The 19,410-nt window shown below is 34.2% G+C and overlaps 1 protein-coding gene across 1 annotated transcript in view; it reads left to right on the top strand.

Annotated features, from left to right (window-relative positions):
- The first annotated feature begins 8,421 nt into the window (after positions 1-8,421).
- The window catches only part of Sdb (SAXO downstream of blistered), a 31,026-nt gene continuing 20,037 nt past the window's right edge, over positions 8,422-19,410 (top strand). Inside the window, exons 1-2 of the mRNA XM_065359130.1 lie at positions 8,422-8,714; positions 13,833-16,113. Of these exons, the coding sequence (XP_065215202.1) occupies positions 8,684-8,714; positions 13,833-16,113 (2,312 nt within the window). The 5' untranslated portion in view covers positions 8,422-8,683. The remainder of the gene's footprint in view (positions 8,715-13,832; positions 16,114-19,410) is intronic.

Raw genomic sequence — 19,410 nt, forward strand, 5'->3', positions numbered from 1 at the left:
ATAAAAAATCAAAAATTTTTAATTTGTTTTAATAGCAACTAAAATGTCAGGCATTTATAGATTTTGGGAAATTTTTTATAATCAAAGTTGGCTCAAAAATCAAAACTACACGAATTGGTCTAAAAAGCTAAAATTTAGTAATCTGAAATTTCTAAAATAAGACCAGGAGGTTCCGAAACTACTTGAATCACCTCCAATCGACTCAGTGTCAGTATATTGAAATCAGAGTACACAGCAAATTTTAGCTTTCCAAGTTCACTACCTATAGATAGAATTTTGTGAGAATTCCAACTTTCAAAAATCCGCTGGAAGTTCCAGAACTACTCAGAACGATTCGAACCCATATCCAATCGATTCGTGCGGCCAAAAATAGGCTGCCTGTCAAATTTAATCTTTCTAGGTAAATTTGGTGATTTTTTTTGCATTTTTTACCCTTTGATTTTCAAAAATCCAGCAAATAAACAAAAAAAAAAAAATGCACTTTAGCATCTGAAATTTTGGCAGGTGATGCATTTTTTTATATTCTTTGGATTCAGTTTTGTCCGGTTCAAAAATTTTTCCGCCTACTGGGATACTTTCCTCGTTAGCATGCAACAATTTTATTGTAAGTATATTTTCTTTACGAAATTTCGTCCAAAATTCTCAGATTACCAAATCCGATATTTTCAAAGCATGCCACTTGAGTGTTATGCCTGTCTATAGGTGTGTTAAGTAAAAGTAGGTAGGTATTCTTTTACATTTTCCACCAATAAATTCATAGGTACCTATACTTCACAGAAAAAAAAAACAGCCACATACACTAAAATGCCAACACATCGAGTCACTCGTCTTCACCGAGTATTACAAAAGGATTGTTACATCGTAACGAGAATAAAAGCTGCATGAATCGGCACTAACTTTTTTATCTAAAAAGAATACATCGTCCATTTCCTACCCTAAAAGAATGCACGCTGCGTGAATAACATCTTTCTTTCCTCCCTTCGCAGTCTTGAAAGAGTTTCAGGGGGAAAATCGTACAGAGAAATCAGAAAATAGCGAAAAGAAAACCAGCCAAGCCTTATACGTATAGTACGGCTATAGGAAAAAAGAACAGAAGAGACTTCTTTTATCGTCTGAGGAAATGGTACTCGGGTATGTGAAAAGTTATGATAGATCTTATGCACATTTTATGAGTTTTTTGGCTTCGTTTAGTAATGAAAGAGGAACTATACATACAAGTAGGTACACGTATATGCGAATCGACAGTAAAAGAAAAAAAAAGTGTACAGTATCTAAGCTTAAGTTTTTATAGTACTATCGTCTTTCGAATAAAAAATATCAGCCCATGTGTTAAAAATGTTTAAAAAAACAAGTTAATCAAATGCACGAAAAAGTTTTTAGGTGTTTGGTTTTTTTTTCGAGTAAGAAAAAACACAGTTCTGATAAGACTAAGTATAGTGAGTGAGAGAGTGTATTATACATAAGGGTACTTGCTCGTATCGAGGTAATGTTTTCTTTTTATACCAAATCTGTGATTTCTTATCGGCTGAAAATTTAATCTGCTCGTTGAAACATACTCTATATGTATAGCGAGGTTGAGAGGTACCTTTAGCTTTTATGTGTATACCTATCTACCTTCGGTGTATTTTAACGTTAACGTTGAACGCTGTGCCAAAACTCTCTCGTCTCTCATCCTGCCCCATCCCGAATTGGAAAACTAGCATCGTTATAACGTAGTTTGAAAAATCTTCGACTATATAGACTTTTGAAACGATAGTAGACCACATCAGGTCCATATAGAAGAGTGTACGTATTATTATATAGGTACCTATGGGCGTGCGTTTAAAAACAAACAAACTTCAAACACTTAATGGCTCTTCTTTGAAGTTGAAATTAAATAAAAGACGAATCGATGACAGAGTGTGCGAGCTCCGGAGAGCTCGAACGTTGATGAATATTAGTTTAAAAAGAGGTCGTGGCTCTGGCTCCTCCACGATGAAGCAGGGCAGCAGAGTCGGAGTCGCGATGACGAGCGAATGTCATCTCTCTTAAAGAAGATGTTGCTCGTGAAGTGTGTAAATGAGTGAATTTACATTGAAATGGAAGTTTTCGTTGGCAGCATTATAGTCTAAACTTGTCGAAATGCAGGATTACAAGAAATGCAAATAAATGGAGGACGCGTGTTAATCTCGCGATAATGAAGCAATTGCGAAGGGAGTTCGCTCTCGCTCTCGCGCTCATCCCCTTGTTACACCCGACTATATTCGAAGGGTGCCTCTGCCGAGCACTTGCAACGCGAATACAAAACGAGAAACTTAAAGTACTTTACGATAGCAGTTAAAATGAATAATTTTGCTATTTTAGATGAAGAATGAGTTTCATGTCTTTTCCTCTAGATGTGTTTGTACGATCTCGCCGTAGTACTACTATACTAAGTATATAAAACTTATCCACTCGACTACAGAGTACCGCCGATGAGGCGATGAAGCTGTATAGGGGTGCTCAAATCCACAGCAAACAGATTAATAGCACCCATGACCGTAACTTCATCATCAAGGTGCAATATTTATTCGCATAGGTATATCTTTTATATATAGCGTAGAACGTCAAACCTCATCTCTTTTTAAATGTAATAATTTTTTAAACCAAAAAATACCGATTTTTTTCTCTATTCAACCAATCCTCGCACTTTGGAAAATGATACCCCCCCCTCCTTACCTCTACGTACTTAAATCTATGTCGTCGTCGCTTTCATCAAACGGCATAATTTAATACGTTCCAACTTTTCAATATTTCGAAGTCTGGCAATAAAAAAGAAACTGTTTTTAAACGTAATTTGTATACAGTCCAAGTTTCCCGCATAAAAAACTAAAATTCGTAACGAAGAGATTAAAAGGTCAGCTAATTACCGAAGCACAGAAGCTACTACACAGAACCTTAATTGCCATCACATTTTCATCGAAACAGAATTTTAAATAAGTTCGACGAAAATTAACTTCGATACTTTTATCGCTCGCTTTGCCCAAGTATAGTTAAGTAACAACTGACGAACGGTTTTTTTTTCGACGAGTAATTTTCGCCTTGTATTATTTTTATTGGGCCGTTTACTTATTAAGGGCTTGAGCTGTAACAGTCGAAAGAAAAAAATGTATTTTAATTAGGTTTACTGGTCTGCGTCCGAAAAATCAAAGGTGGAATGGAAGACGGGGTAGTGGGGGATCATACGCGAGCTTCGTGCAATAATCGAAAGTATCATGGTAGGTTACTTTTTAAAGTGATTGCCTATAGTTTAGTCAAAAATCCAATTCATATGTATCACGTTAAGGAGTTCGTTTCGCACTCACTGAACCAAAATTCACAAAAAAAACGACTGATAAAACAGAACGACGCAGTCGAATTTTAAAGTCTGCTCCTCCCCCCCCCCCCCATTTCAAATAAGAATGAACTGTTGAAGAATTATCCAAAAGTGACCTTGAAACCAATCTAAATAGGTTAAAATTTCGCAAGAAATTCGTACATTTCCTTGGAAATGTTTTTTGGGAATTTTTGGAAAATTTTAGGCCAAAATTTGGTTGTGATTCCTCGGATTTTTGAATAAGTGCCATGCAATCTATACTGTAAAAAAAATGGAATATTTCGACAAAATTTTTTTGAGCATTCTTGAGGAATTTTAAGCCCAAAATTGGTCATGATTTTTGGAGTTTTTGAAAAAGATGCCCTACGATCTATAAAATAAATAAGAATTTCAGCAAAATGCCAAAAATTTCTATTATCTATAATTTTTTGACCTCTTTGAGAAAATTTTGAACCCATTTATTTTTTTAAGAGGCAAGGAGGGAGGGGGGGAGTTAGTCATGATTTCAGAATTTAAAAAGAAACGTTTTTGTCGTGATCTTTGGGATTTTTGACAAATGTGCCATGAAACCTTTGAAAACTGGTCAAAATTTCAACAGAAACCCAAAAATTGCTATCAATAATCTATTTTTGAACAGTTTTCAGGAGTTTTGAGTCCAAAATTGCGTCATGATTTTTTCGGATTCTAACAAAAGTATCAATGCAACCTATCGAAATGTGTTAATATTTCCGCAGATAGATATCTATTCAAATATTTCCAATTTTACATCAGCAATTTTTTTTGAAGACTTCAAAGAATTTCAAATTCAAAATTGAGCCATGATTTCTCGGATTTTTAAAAAATATGTCATGCACAAATTAGAATTTCACCAAAAAATCAAAAATTTCTATTAAAACTTTTTTCAACAGTTTTGAAAAATTTCGAGGCCAAATTTGAGTCACAATTTTTGAGGTTATTGAAAAAATGCCTTACAATCCATCAAAATACAAATAAGTAGAATACATTTTAAAAGAAACCCCATAAATTTCTATCAGAATTTTTTTGTGCAGTTTTCAAGAATTTTGAGCCAAAAGTAGAGTCATGATTTTATGGATTCCTGGAAAAGCTGTCATGTGGTCCATAAAAGTGAATGAACATTTCAGCAGAAAATCAAAAATTACAATCTAAACTTTTCTGAACAGATTTAAAAAATTTAAAGTTCAGAAAGTTTCGGAAGAGATCGATATTGAGATGGACAGTGAAAGCAGCGAGCAAGAAGCTCAAGAAGATATTCAATTTTTATCAATTTTTTTCATCAACAAATTATTTTCAAGCTTGTCTTTAATATTAATGGAAATTTTTCGCCAATTTGTTAATACGATTCTAAAGCAGTTTGGGTAATTTGATTTTCTCATATAATTTCAGCCTAATTCAGAGGACAGTTCGTTCCTTCTCTGATAGTTTCAAAAAATTAACCAGATTTAAAGCATATGCAACTTTTCAAAAAGGCTCGAAAGACATTTTGATAGAACATTTTTACTTTTTGCCAAATTCAATTGCCATTTTGATAGGTCGAATGATATCTACCTATTTCAAAAGCTCCAAAAAATTAGCACCTAGCTTTTGGCTCAACATTCCTCAAAAATGCTCGAAAAACATTTTCACCGAAATATTCGAATTTTTTGTGAAATGACATGTTAACTAAAAACAATTCAAAATTCAGCACTAAGGATCTGTTTAGGAGCCCTCTATTCCTCTCCAATAGATAGCCTATATTGTGAAGCTGCAGAATTGCCCCCAGATTTCAGAAGAACTCTCATAACAAACAAATTCATCTCAAATGCATCCACCAACCCTTCCAATCCACTCCAAAACTCAATTAACCCTCCCAACCCCCAACATTTTGATCATATAGAAGGACCCATTTCTAATTTCATCACAATGTTGAATGATCTTCAAATCAATCCTAAAACACTCATCCAACAACCGATATCATATCCCCCTTGGCTCCTCAGGTCTCCTGAAGTCAATACACAACTTATTAACTACCCGAAAAATAGCCACTCTCTACTAGTAATAAAACAAAACTATCTTGAACTCTTATCAGAATACAAAAAATTCAATCTCTGCTCTACAGATGGATCAAAAATACCAACACTTCATTCGGGGTATGCCTACTCTATTAATGATAGAATTTCAAATTTTAAAATCCATAACTGCTCTTCAATCTACACTGTCGAACTCACAGCTATTTACCACTGCCTCTGTGATATATTCACTTATGAATCAGAAAATAAGTCTTTCTTAATTCAGAGTGATTCCCTCAGCTCACTAACTGCTATCCAAAATATATTTTCTGACCACCCCCTAATTCAAAATACCCATAAAACTCTTATTTGATTTACAAAATTCAAACTTTTCCATCCAGTTTATGTATGTACCCAGCCATGTCGGAATCACAGGAAATGAAATTGTAGATAAAAATGCAAAATCCGCCACTACTCTTTCTCCTCTCACATTTATCACAGCTGACGACCTTAAATCTATCTTCACCCAAAACACACTCAAGAAATGGCAAAACTTTTGGTCCCTCCAAACATCAAACAAACTCTTTCACCGCAAAAAAAACTACTCAGCCTTGGAAAAACCTATCTCAACTAAATAGACTTGAAGAAATCATTATAACCAGATTGAGAATCGGCCACACAAAACTCACCCACAATCACCTCTATGAAAAGGCCCCAAAACCCACATGCCAGTTCTGCACGTCAGAACTTATATCTGTCCAACACTTACTATTTCGCTATCCCTCCTTACATCAGCACAGACGGATATCCCTACAAATAGATGAAAGATCCCTATTCATACCAGATGACCCTTCCGAAATTAAAAAATTCTTAGACCTAATTAAAAAACTTGACCTTAACGATTCGATTTAAATCTCACACGACGGGTGTAATTAATCAAGTAATTACAAACACCCCCCCAAAAAAAAACCTATTTTGATGAACTTCAAGGACACTTTTTATTGATTCAACAGCAGTTTATTTTTACTGTGGGTTCAAAATCCACCCAAAAAACTTTTTTGTCGAAATATTTGAATTTATTTCAAAATATTAATCTACTTATTTTGATTGGCAATGACATGACACTTTTCGAAATTCCAAAAAATTATGACTCAATTTTGGGCTCAAAATTCTTTTAAAATGCTCAAAAAACATTTTCGTCGAAATATTTGAATTTCTCGAAAAATAATGACCGAATGGCATAAAAATTCTTCAAGAAATGCTCAAAAAATCAAGTGAATTTTTGACCAAAATATTATTAAGGGGAAGAAATTTAAAAAGTTTACGTTCGTAGGAAAGTTTTCTATATTATTTAAGGCATTTTGAAGCCCACAGAGCGTAATTTTCAATCTTTCTGCAAGGCCTCAAAAAATTAATTTGGGCATCCAAAATTGCAGATGTGGTTTATTTTACACCTATTTAATAATTTTACAACGTTTAGCTCAATTGTCAGGTGAACACCTTGAGTGTGTGTATTTTACCAATTTTTCCAATTGATAGCTGGAGAATTCTGGTAAAAAAAGAAGAAAAAAAACAGGTTCAGAATAAGCCACAACTCGGTTTCATGTCTTTTGAAAAAATTTTAAAATTCTGAAGAAATGGAAAATCGTGCTGGAGCCTTCAGAATGACCAAAAATGGTGAATATCTGTTCGAGAAAGTTGATATTGGAGGTTAAAAGGTATAATTTGAATCATTTTCACTAAATGAAATTATACCTATAGGTCTATACTTTCGGAAAAAGCATACCTAAATCGCTGAAAATGGCAAATTTTGAACTTTCAATTTGCTAAAAATCAAAAAACCAATTTGGGCAGCTGAAATTTTGGCGAAGGTGGACACCTCAAGATATTCCCTTGTGAGTATATAAAATTTTCTATCATTAAATCCTCAATTTCTATGTGAGTGATTTCTCAATTTTTTTAAAAAACTTACCTACGTATTACAATAGGTAATATAGTTTTTCAGTGTACCTTCTTGCATGAAAATTTTATTTTAGAAATTTTTTTTCAACTTCATTTTTGGGCATAAGGGTTCAAAAAAATCGAATAAAAAAATTCACAAAAATAAAAAATCACACTCGAGAAATTGGTTTGTAAATTGTTTTTAAAAAAAACCTATCTATCCACTGAAATCAAACCACACATTCAAATACCTCCATTCACCCACATTTTAACCATCTGGGTAATTTTTTCGAAAACTCGTACATACAGTATGAGCTTTTGCGTACATTTTCGTGCGTTTTTCAAATTATAAAGAAATAATTTATTAGGTATCGATTGGAAGCTATCGCCAATTATCTAACGAGACTTTCAACGTAGTAAGTATATACGTTGAAACAGTTTATATTTTCATTTATATAGTGTGTAGCCGTTCATTGCAATAAATTTACCGAGTCCGGCAACCCTTACCATATTTTGCACTTCCATTTCGATGTATAACGTCTTAGGGTGAGGCATGTTTCTCTTAGCAGCGTTTAATTTAGTAGCTTTTTTTTCTCCTCTTTCTCTCTCTCTCAAGTCTCAGTGTGGTGAAAAGTAATAAACTATATTGTAAAGGGATGTATCGTTGTAGTAAATCTTGGTTCGGACACGCCTCGAAATCGTCATCAATTTTATGACGTCGGTCGTAATAGTACGTATTTTGCGAAATATTACTCTATAATAAATATTTAAATATGTATCTATCTATCGAGTTCATTGTACACATGGAATATAGACTTTTTTTTGATAGTCTAAAAAAAAAAAAATCTAAAGCAAAAATCAAGATCAAGCACTCATTCATGTCGTTTACCTATATCGGGTATCCAAGTACCCACCTCTACTCTCCCTTCCTTCATCCGTCTGCCATTCATTCCGTAGGTATTTTCATTCATAACGATATACAATACGATGCAGCTATACTAAAATAGGAAGATTTGTTTTCAAATACTTCCAATTGTCATCTGACGCGCGGTAAAACATTCGAAACGTCATTATTTTTAGAACAAATTCAGCGTAGGTTTTCAAAACAACTAGTTTCCTCTCGTTTTATTGGCACAATAGCGTGATCCGCGCCTTCGCAATAACGAGCTCAAAGCACTGTATACGATATGGTATAGATGCCTAGCCTACGTATTTTTTCTAACTCTTTCGCTCCGTACAAATCAACTTGCATCCAGTAACCAGTTTCATCCGATACGTGCAACGTTATAATATTAAATTGTGTCGTTCTTAACGCTTAGTTAGTTCTTTTTTTCCGCTTTTAATTATTTATATTATTATTTTATTTAAAAGAACGTGATTGTTTCGCGATACTGGTGAAAAAATGACGAGAACGGTGACGACCAAAGTGACAGGTAGGATTATTTTTCGTTTTGTTTCTTTCAGGGTGGGAGCGCGAGCGGTGTTTTTGAGGAGAAATTCGTGGTTGACGATTTTTTTGAGGGAGGGGCGAGTTTTTGAAGGAAAAAAATTTGCCAAAATGAACTTTTTTCTTGTTTTTATGCGATCGAGATCGCGTTAATATTGAACTGAAGACACCTCTCTCCCCCCTCCTTCTCAATCAGAAGTCTCTCTTTCCATGAAAGCGTTGGCAAAGGTAGGATAGCGGATTCGTAAAGTAATCATATGAATAATATGAGAAGCTCTTTGATAATAATCTCAAATTTCCACCTATTTGTGATTTTGTTTTGTCCTCACCTTGAAAAATGCTGGCAACTCGAATGACTTTTTCGCATACTTTTTAAAATTCTCATTTCTGGAAATAAATACAAAAGACCCCCCCCCCTTAAACGTAAGGTTCAAAAATAATGGTCCAATACTTATTTGTAGAGCAGAGAGCAATTGAAATTTCATTTGAAGCACAAAACTGACCATCTTTTAGAAACAAAAAATTTCTTTAAAAAAACTCGCTCTTCTCTTCCATTTCTTTTTCGGTGAATATTCAATGTTCCTCGAGAATTGATTGTTTGACAAAGAAAACATGGGAATTGCCATATCTATACCTGAGAAAAACTATCAAAAGTCCAACAGAACAAATTGTCAATCATCATTCTTTATTTTTAAGAACGATTATTCTCCAAGAGGTTTTGTTTTTGAGTGATATTTAAAGCATGAGTTGAGAAGTTCGAACTGAATTAGATGATCAGATGACGATGAAAAATAGTGTTTTTGATTTTTCCCCCCAATTTGTCACTTCAGGTAAGTATGCCCTGTTTGGGAAAAAATTACATTTCAAACGGGGAGGAGAATCGTGGTGATTTTGGAGGAAGAGGGGGTGCTCCTCGTAGATGGGGGGGGAGGGGATTTGAGATATTTTTAAGCACGAGTTGAGAAGTTCAAAGAAAAATCATTCTAAAATGTTTTCAACTTTTCAACATTTCTAATGAGAAGGAATCGTGGCGATTTTTTTTGGTGGGGAGGGGGTGCTCTTCGTACCTATAATAGATTTAGGGAGATTCGAGATATTTCAAGCAAGAGTTGAGAAGTTCAAAATGAATTACGTAGATGATGGATGACGATGAAAAATAGTGTTTTTGATTCCCCTCCTCTCCCTCATTTTTCCACTTCAGGTATGCCCTGTTTTGGCCTTTGGGAAAAATTATGCCAAAATTTCATAAACTTTTCAACATTTTAAGTAGGAAGGAGAATCATGGCGAGTTATTTGGGATGAGGGGGGTGCTCTCCTCGCATATTTATGAAGATTTAAAGTATTTTAAGCACGAGTAAGTAGAGAAGTTCAAAGAAAAATCATGCTAAGATATCATCAACTTTTCAACATTTCAAATAGGTAGCAGGATCATGGCGATTGTTTTGGGGGGGGATGCTCTTCGTAGATTTAGGGAGATTTTAGATATTTTAAGCTAGAGATGAGACGTTCAAAATGAATAAGACGATGAATGGTTTAAAAAAAAAAAAATTTACTTCAGATTTGCCATGTTTTGAGAAAAATTATGCCAAAATTTTAACAACTTTTCAACATTTAAAATGGGGCGGAGGATCATGTGGATTTTTGGGGGGGAGGGGCGTGCTCCTCGTAGATTCGGGTGGATTTGAGATATTTTAAGCACGAGTTGAGAAGTTCAAAGTGAGTTAGACGAATGACGATGAAAAATAGTGTTTTTGATTTTTAAATTTTTTTTTTTCACCTCTCAGGTTTGCCGTGTTTTGGGAAAAATCATGCTAAAATATCATCAACTTTTCAATACCTATTTCAAATGAGAAGGAGGATGATGGCGATTTCGGGTGGAGAGGGGGTGCTTCTCGTAGAAATAGGCAGATTTCAGATATTTTAAGCACGAGTTGAAAAGTTCAAGCTGAATTAGATGATGAATGACAATGAAAAATAGCGTTTTTGATTTTTCACCCATTTTTTTCACTTGAGGGTCATTCCACGTCAATTCAACTAAGAAGTGGTAAGGGGGGGGGGGTCAGAGATTTTTTTGAAATTTTTTCTGTTGAAAGACCTTCCGAAAGGATGACCAATGGTGCAAATCGCAGCCCTCTAGCCCTTTTTTAAAGGCTGCTAGGGAGGTATCAAAGTTTTTAGTGAACTTGAAATATCATCCATTTCAGCAGTGGATTACTCGATAACCGCGATACCTACCAAAATGAAACTTTTTCCAATACTTAGAGGTTTTGAAATGCTTTTTGGTGATATCATTAAAATCAGTATTGCTACCTACTTTTTTTCGTACGAAAAATTAGCTCGAAAAGTTTCAGAACGTAGTTTTCAAATTGAAACACGAAAAAAAGTTATGACCGGCGAAGTTGATCCATTTGACCCCTATTTTTACGTATCCGTTGAAAAAGTTGAAAAACCCCCTTCACTCGATGAAATAACTCATCACAAAAAAATCAAAATTCAAAAAAATTCAATTTTCAATTTCAACATCAAAAAAAGTTTAAATTTATTCAAATGTCTTATTTTGACCTCTTTCTGACGTATTTCAAGAAAAAGTTGATAAAAATCACACTCATAACAAAAAAACTACAATTTTCAGTTAATTTTTTGAATTTTTTTGAATTTTGTTTTTTTTTTGTGATGAGTTTCTTTTATTAGTAGGGTCCCAATTACACGAAAAAAGGCGATCCGCTCGATCAGAGTGTTGAAAGCGATTTTATGATTTATTATTGTTCTACACCCATAAACAAATAAATTTAGCTTGTATGCCTATTTCCCCACTTGAAAATCACTACATCTCCTTATCTATGGGCTGTATGAAAAAAATTTTCAAACAAAAGTTGTTCCTTGATGTCATTTCTATAACTTTAGTTATTAACAAAATTCTGTTTTGAGCAACCCTTACCCCTCCAGAACTCGAAACTCATTTCTAAGAAAAATCAAAATCACGGTTTTTCCGATTTTTAAAATTAAAAACTGATAATCACTAAAAGTGTTCAGAATTGAATTTCCTTTCAAATGAACTATATTAGTATAGATTTCACCCTCCCCCTCCTTGAGGATCTACACCCCCTCCCACTTTTCGGCCCATCTATGGACTGTACGTGAAAATTTTTCAAACAAAAGTTGTTCCTTGATAATTTTTCTATAACTTTTATTATTTGCAAAATTGAGTTTGAAGCAATCTTTTCGCCTCAAAAAGTCTAAAAACAGCTGAAAAAGTCGACATTTACAATTTTTGCATTTTCGATGAAAAATATAACGACAATAGTGAAAAATTTTAAGCGGCAAAATTGTTCAAAATTGGATTTCCTTTCAAATGAACTATTACACGCTAGGTTTTATTGGGGTGAAAAACTGAAAATCCCTCAAAAGATCAGTTTTTTGGATTTTTTACTTATTGAAAATAATGAATGGCTCAAGATCAAAATTTTGGCAACAAATTACCTAGGTATAAGTAAACACGTTTATATAGGTCCAGAATCAGATACAACAGTTTAATCTTTCATTTTGGGCTGTTTAAAAAAAAATTGAAAAAACATCCATAAATTGGTCCTTATCTAACCTAAATTCCACAGAAATCCTAAAACTTTCACTCAATTTGATATATGTAATGAGTAACAATAATATTTATGCTAAAATCACAATTTTTCAAATAGTGAAATCTTTTGGCGTTTCAATTTTTAAGCCTTCGATCGTGGATACATACACCTTGAAAGTTATTATTTTGGATTCATTTTCAAAAATTCATACGGTTTATTCCTCATGAAAATAAATCAAACTTTTATTCAATCAAATTTGAAACTAAAATCTGTTTTTTGGCATGTTTTCAAATCTATTTTCACACCATAAAATCAATTGAAAAAGCTTTCACAGCCTTTCCAGTGCCTCCAGAGAATTTTAAATATTTCCCATATCAATTTTTTTTTTTGAAAGCTTTTCATGAGTCCCTCTGCTTTGGGTCGAAAAGTTGGGGGTTGAGGGGGGGATTGAAGGGGGTGATCCTCAAGAAGAGGGAGGACGAAATCTATCCTGTTACAGCACATTTGAAAAGAAATTCAATTCCGAACACTTTTAGTGATTATCAGTTTTTCATTTTTTCGGCATTTTCCCATGAAAATCGGGAAAAACGTGATTTTGATTTTTCTTAGAAATGAGTTTCGAGTTCTGGAGAGGTAAGGGCTGCTCAAAACAGAATTTTGTTAATAACCAAAGTTATACAACTTTTGTTTGAAAATTTTTTTCATACAGCCCATAGATAAGGAGATAGACCGATTTTCAAGTTAGGGGATGGATCCTCGGAAAGGGGGGAGGGGAAAAATAGGCATACAAGCTAAATTTATTCGTTTATGGGTATAGAACAATAATCAATCATAAAATCGCTTTCAACATTACGATCGAGTGGATAGTTGATTGGGACCTTACTATATCGAGTGAAGGGGGTTTTTCAACTTTTTCAACGGATACGTAAAAATAGAGGTCAACTGGATCAACTTCACCAGTCAAAACTTTTTTTCAAATTTTCAAATCAAAAAATCGCATTTTTTCGCAAACTTTCAATTTTTTTAAATCGACTTTACGATATAATGCCATTCCAATTTTTTAATATGTTGTTCAGCATAAAAATTTGTCCATAATATATTTTTTTCAGAATTTTTGAGAGTCGTAACGATATGAAAACTACGTTTTGAACGAGGAGGAGGGTCATGGGAATTTTTTTCTGGGAGGGAAGCTGCTCCTCGTACATTTAGGGAGATTTTGAGATATTTTAAGCAGGAGTTGAGAAGTTCAAATTGAAACGATAAAAAATAATGTTTTTGATTTCCCCCCACCAATTTTTTCACTTCAGGGTTGCCATGTTTTGGTAAAAATCATGCCACAATTTCATCAAATTTTCAACTTTTCAACATTTTAAACTTGGAGAGGGATCATGGCGAGTTTTTTTGGGGGTGGGGGAAATGCTCCACGTAGATTTAGGGAAGATCGTCACACACCTATTACCTTTTATCACGTTAAATTACGTATTTCATCTGCAAAAAAATTTCATTGTCATCATTTTTTTCATTTCCAGGCAAATCGAGCGCTTCCTCGAAGAGCAAATTTTCACCCAAGGAGAAAGTGAAACTGGTAGGATCAAAAATCATAAAATCGTCGAGCAAGAAAAAAGTGCCAGATAAATTGGAATCAAAAAGCAACGAAAATGTCGCCGACGCAACCTACGTAATCACTCGAGAAACAACCGAAACCAGCGGCAAAGTTAAACAATCGTCGCAGTCTCAAAAAGATGTTAAAATCACTTCGACCTCGTCCACTTCCAATGTAGCTTCTGATTCACAAATCCAGTCCTCTGATTCACGTTTTTCCAGCGAAGTTCGTGGAAACTCGAGTACGCAGCAAGAAGGTAATTCCCCGAACGAGACTAGACGCGAAATACGTAACTTTTTAAACGAAATCGACGGCGATTTTCACGCTACTTATAATCAAAACTATGGCCAAAACGTCGCCTCTGGTTCGACTCGCGATCAAAGTGAAAATTTCATAAATACCGAACGTGTTACGACGAGTAATTCGTACGAAAATGGTAATTACGTTAACGGAAATCGTAACAATGTGGAATTCCAGAGCTCCCAGGTCACTCAGACTTCTACACCTAATTCTAAAACCACCACAAAGACTCGTACGCAAACAACCACGAGCCAATCAGGTGGTAAGAAATTCACCAACAAAGATGGCGACTATAAGGCTAAATTAGTCGGAGGAAAAATAGTAAAAACTTCGAATAAAAAAGACACCAAGTCCAAAAGCAAGAACTCGGCCGAAACATCGAGTAAAAATACAATCAATCGTTCCTACGAATCAAACGACGAGCAGAATTATTATCAAACTAATGTCACTTCCAGCTCCAGCAGCCAATTTTACGATAATCAAATGTCAGATAACTTGCAGTCGTCATCGTATGCCAATAATTCTCACATCGATTACATCGACAATGTGAGGAATACCGCAAATATGGGTAATTCGCAAATGTATCACGATAGTGGTTTCGATTCCACCCTCGAAGAGGCTATTTATTCGTCAAAAATTCAACAAGAAACTACCGACAGGATGAACATCCAGCGAGATTCTTATACCACCAATCAAACGGATTATTCGAATTATAACATCGTTGATAATTCAATTTCCAATCAATTCGTAGATTCGACAAATATTTTACACGATTCGGCCTACGATAGCAGGAATTATTCCAATAATGTCAGACAGACGTCTTTTGACAATGCAGAACTGTCTAGAAGTTACATCATTGATGATTCCATTGTGAATAGGAATACTTTCGATACATCAGATATCTCCAGAAGCTACATTGTTGACAATAGGGACACAATCAATACTGCTGATATCACCAGAAGCTACATTGTCGACAATAGAGACACAATCAATACTGCTGATATCACCAGAAGCTACATTGTCGACAATAGAGACACGATCAATACCACTGATATCTCCAGCAGCTACATTGTCGACAATAGAGACACAATCAATACCACTGATATCTCCAGCAGCTACATTATTGATAACAGAAACACAATCGATACCTCCGATATCTCCAGGAGCTACATTATTGACAATAGAAACACCATCGACACAGCTGACATCTCCAGGAGCTACATCATCGATGACTCCGCAGTCATCAACAGAAACACTTTCGATAACACCGATATCTCCAGAAGTTACATCATCGATGACTCCATCACAAATAGGAATGTATTCTACGACCAAGTTGTCCAAGATGTTGATCAACGAGTAGTCCAAGAAGTCTCCAATATATCTTCAACCTACGACAATGTCGACTACAGGAATTTCTCATCGATCGATGTAGTAGATCGATCTTCTGTCAATACATTCATCGATGAACGTCTCATTCAAGATGCATCCATCATTCAACAATCCTCCAACATCAACTCTTTCATCGACGAACGAATTGTCCAAGAATCAGCTGTTGTCGACACGTTTGTCAATGAAAAAATCATTCAAGAGACTTCCAATATCAACACCGCCTTTGTAGATGAAAGAATCATTACCAATAGAAATGCCATTGTTGATGAAACTCTATACACAGACGTCCGCCAATCCACTTATGATAATGTTGATCTTACCAGTAATTTCACTAATGTCAACGAATCCTCCATATCTACCAGAACAGATGTGTTTGTCGATGAGAGGGTTATTCAAGAAAAAGCAACCATCGAACGAACTGACGAAAGGTTATCTCAGAGGAATGTTGCCAAGACTCGTAAAGATACCAGAACCACCAGCCATAAGGAGCAATGCATTTGTGAAATTTGCACTTGCGGGTGAGTTGAGAAAATATACCTATATTAATTATTTAGGTATACCTATCTATATGATTTGCCTCTTTTTTTTTTTTTTTTTTTGGTATTTGGTAATTCTCAAATTTTTATGGAAATGCAGGGGGACTTGTAGAGGGTATTGAAAGAGTTGCACACCCAAAAATAAATCAACATTCAAACTTAGCAACTCAGAAAACATGATAACATCCATTCACTTTTTCCAATAATTGTGCTCAAAATTTTGGGGTCTCGTGACCACCCCTCCTCCCCTTCCTTTTGGAATTCTCTAACCCTAGAAAGGAATCCATATTCGATGAATAAATTTCTGAAACAATAAACCTCATATTTTTTTATCCTCCACCCTATATATTATGGATGTCCTTGTTTCTAACAACATGAAGGGCAAAAAAGCAAATAATTCAGATTTCCAGATATATGAATGAGAACTCGGTATTGAGAGGTACTTAGCTGTATATTGCGAATTCGTCATTTTAACCCTGACACTCTCGAATAAACCACAAACTCATTCCTTCTTTTACCTTTTGTCATCTACATAAGTAGTACACATACGTGTTACCTACCTGACACACTGCACAAAAATTTAAAAAGTGGAAATATATCTTATGCATATTAACCTACCTTACCTATCGAGTACGATACACTACCTCATATCATTGCCTACTTATAGGGATATCGTCCTTCGCATTCTGAAGTCAAAGTCAACGTTCATTTTACTTGTCTAGATACCCATTTGTGTATGAATTATAATTAGATAAGTATTAACCAAAAGGAGAATCATCTCCAATATTTAATTGCGCTAATGAAACCGTTTCATTTGACATACGAGTGGAAGAACATGGATGTAATTTTACATTTAGCGCAGTTAATAAAAATTTTACGTATTAATTCTAATTCTGCCTGATGTGTTTCTTCTCTGCTCTAAACACGAGTATACGACAGTAAAAAAAAAAAAAAAATACAAATTACATCCCACATAAATTCTCAAGTCATGTACATATGATGAATATAAATCGTAATATCGTAGCATTTTCTACTACACCTCCATGTCTAACAATAGGTTACGTTTCACGTATGAATAATTATCTACATTTTTTAAACCTTCGAAGAACAAACATAAAATTTTGCGAACGTGCAATTTTCTAATCAGAGTTCATAATTAGTCTTCCAGAGAGATTAGGAAACTCGCTGGAGGCTCCAAAAAGGTCGAATCGCGATTGTTTTTTGAGTCGAGTGATCAATGTGGACACACCAGACAATATCTTTGTCAAAAAAAATCAGTTTTGATTTTTTTACACATAAGTTCATTTTTGTCAATTCAGGTTTTTTTTCAATTTGGAAAAATGCACTCGTCATAAGTAAAAAAAAAAAAAACGAAGATTTTCAATTTCTCTTAAATTGCAATTTATGGTGTAATTTTGAGTTGATATTGATCTAGACATGAATTTCGGCCACTTGAGTAATCCGGAAGGGGGTTCAGTGGTTCTTAAAATCATGGAATCCAATTTTTCTAGTAAGTAAAAATTATTAAACATAGACTAAGAACAATTAACAAATTTGGTCCAACTTCGAGTCATGGTGTAGTGTGGCGACTTTCTTAATATAGGTATTGCAAGAAAAAATTTTCCGGTAGAAATTGACCAATTTAAGCGAAAAAAATCATGAAAAAAGCAGTTTTTTGCATTTTTTAAGATCTTCTACCTGATTAAAAAATTCTGAAAAAATATGAATATCTGAAAAAAATTGAAAATTGCTCTGGAAGGGCCAAAAATCTGAAATTTTGGTGGATGCTTTGAGCTTCCTTTCGACCATACTACGAAATTACCGTAAAATTCCAGAAATTTCGGTTAAAAAGTGAATGTTTGACCATTCTGTTTGGAAAAGCATTAGTGGGGTAAAGTAGGCAATTTGACCTCATCCCCGGAATTTGAAACCAGCCTGCGGAAATTGTTCATTATGGTCCATAAAACCCCGTTGATAACATTTTTAGATCGCCAAATCACTTTTAACACCTTCAAATGGGGTGAATTGGAAATTTTAGTTGGAAATTTCCTACCATGGCAGTCTTTTCCCATTTTTTTCAAACTTGCAGGATGTTCAATACTACTGAGGGCTATTTACAGACATTTTTTGGAATTTTTTCAAGCGTATTTTTTGGCCAAAACGCGTATTTTTAGATTTTAAATCGCACTTTTGGTTGCTACTTTCAGAGGTGCAATTATGGAAAAAAAGATGTCTTTTATCTCAATTAGATGCCGAACATATATTTTTTTCAGAATTTCTTGATTATTTGGAAGACCTTGAAAAAATCCAAAAGAACTGCCTTTTTTCACAATTTTTCGCGCCTAAATTGGTCAATTTCGGTTGAAAAATTGTTTCACGCAATATATCATGATATAAGTATGCCCAACTGCACCATAATCCGAATTTGGGCTGAATTTTTCAATTTTTTCTGTTTGATAATTTTTACTAAAAAAAAAAAAAAAAAACGAACAAAAAAAGAAAAATGTAATTTCATGATTTTGGGAACCCTTTTGAATTTGTCAATTTTTTCTATGTTTGAAAATTTTTACTTAAAATAAAATAAAATGGAATTTCATGATTTTGGGAACCCCTTGAATTTGTCAATCTTTTTCCATGTTTAATAATTTGTACTATGGTAAAACAAAAAAAAATGGAATTTCATGATTTTGGGAACCCCTTAAATTTGTCAATCTTTTTCTATGTTTGATAATTTTTACTAAAAAAAAAGGAATTTCATGATTTTGGGCACCCCCTTGAATTTGTCAATCTTTTTCTATGTTTGATAATTTTTACTAAAAAAAAAGGAATTTCATGATTTTGGGCACCCCTTGAATTTGTCAATCTTTTTCTATGTTTAATAATTTGTACTTGGTAAAACAAAAAAAAAATGGAATTTCATGATTTTGGGAACCCCTTGAATTTGTCAATCTCTCTCTATGTTTGATAATTTTTACTAAAAAAAAAGGAATTTCATGATTTTGGGAACTCCTTGAATTTGTCAATTATTTCTATGTTTAATAATTTGTACTTGGTAAAACAAAAAAAAAATGGAATTTCATGATTTTGGGAACTCCTTTTTCTATGTTTGACAATCTTTACTAAAAAAAAAGGGAAAAAACGGAATTTCATGATTTTGAGAACTCCTGAACCTCGAACCTCCTCCCGGATTACCCAAGTGGCTAAAATTCATGTCTGGACCAATTTTCAACTCGAAATACATCATAGCAATTTCAGGGGCTCCAGAATGGCCCAAAACTA

Source organism: Planococcus citri, chromosome 3 (genome assembly GCF_950023065.1).
Source record: "Planococcus citri chromosome 3, ihPlaCitr1.1, whole genome shotgun sequence".
Lineage (NCBI taxonomy): Eukaryota > Metazoa > Arthropoda > Insecta > Hemiptera > Pseudococcidae > Planococcus > Planococcus citri.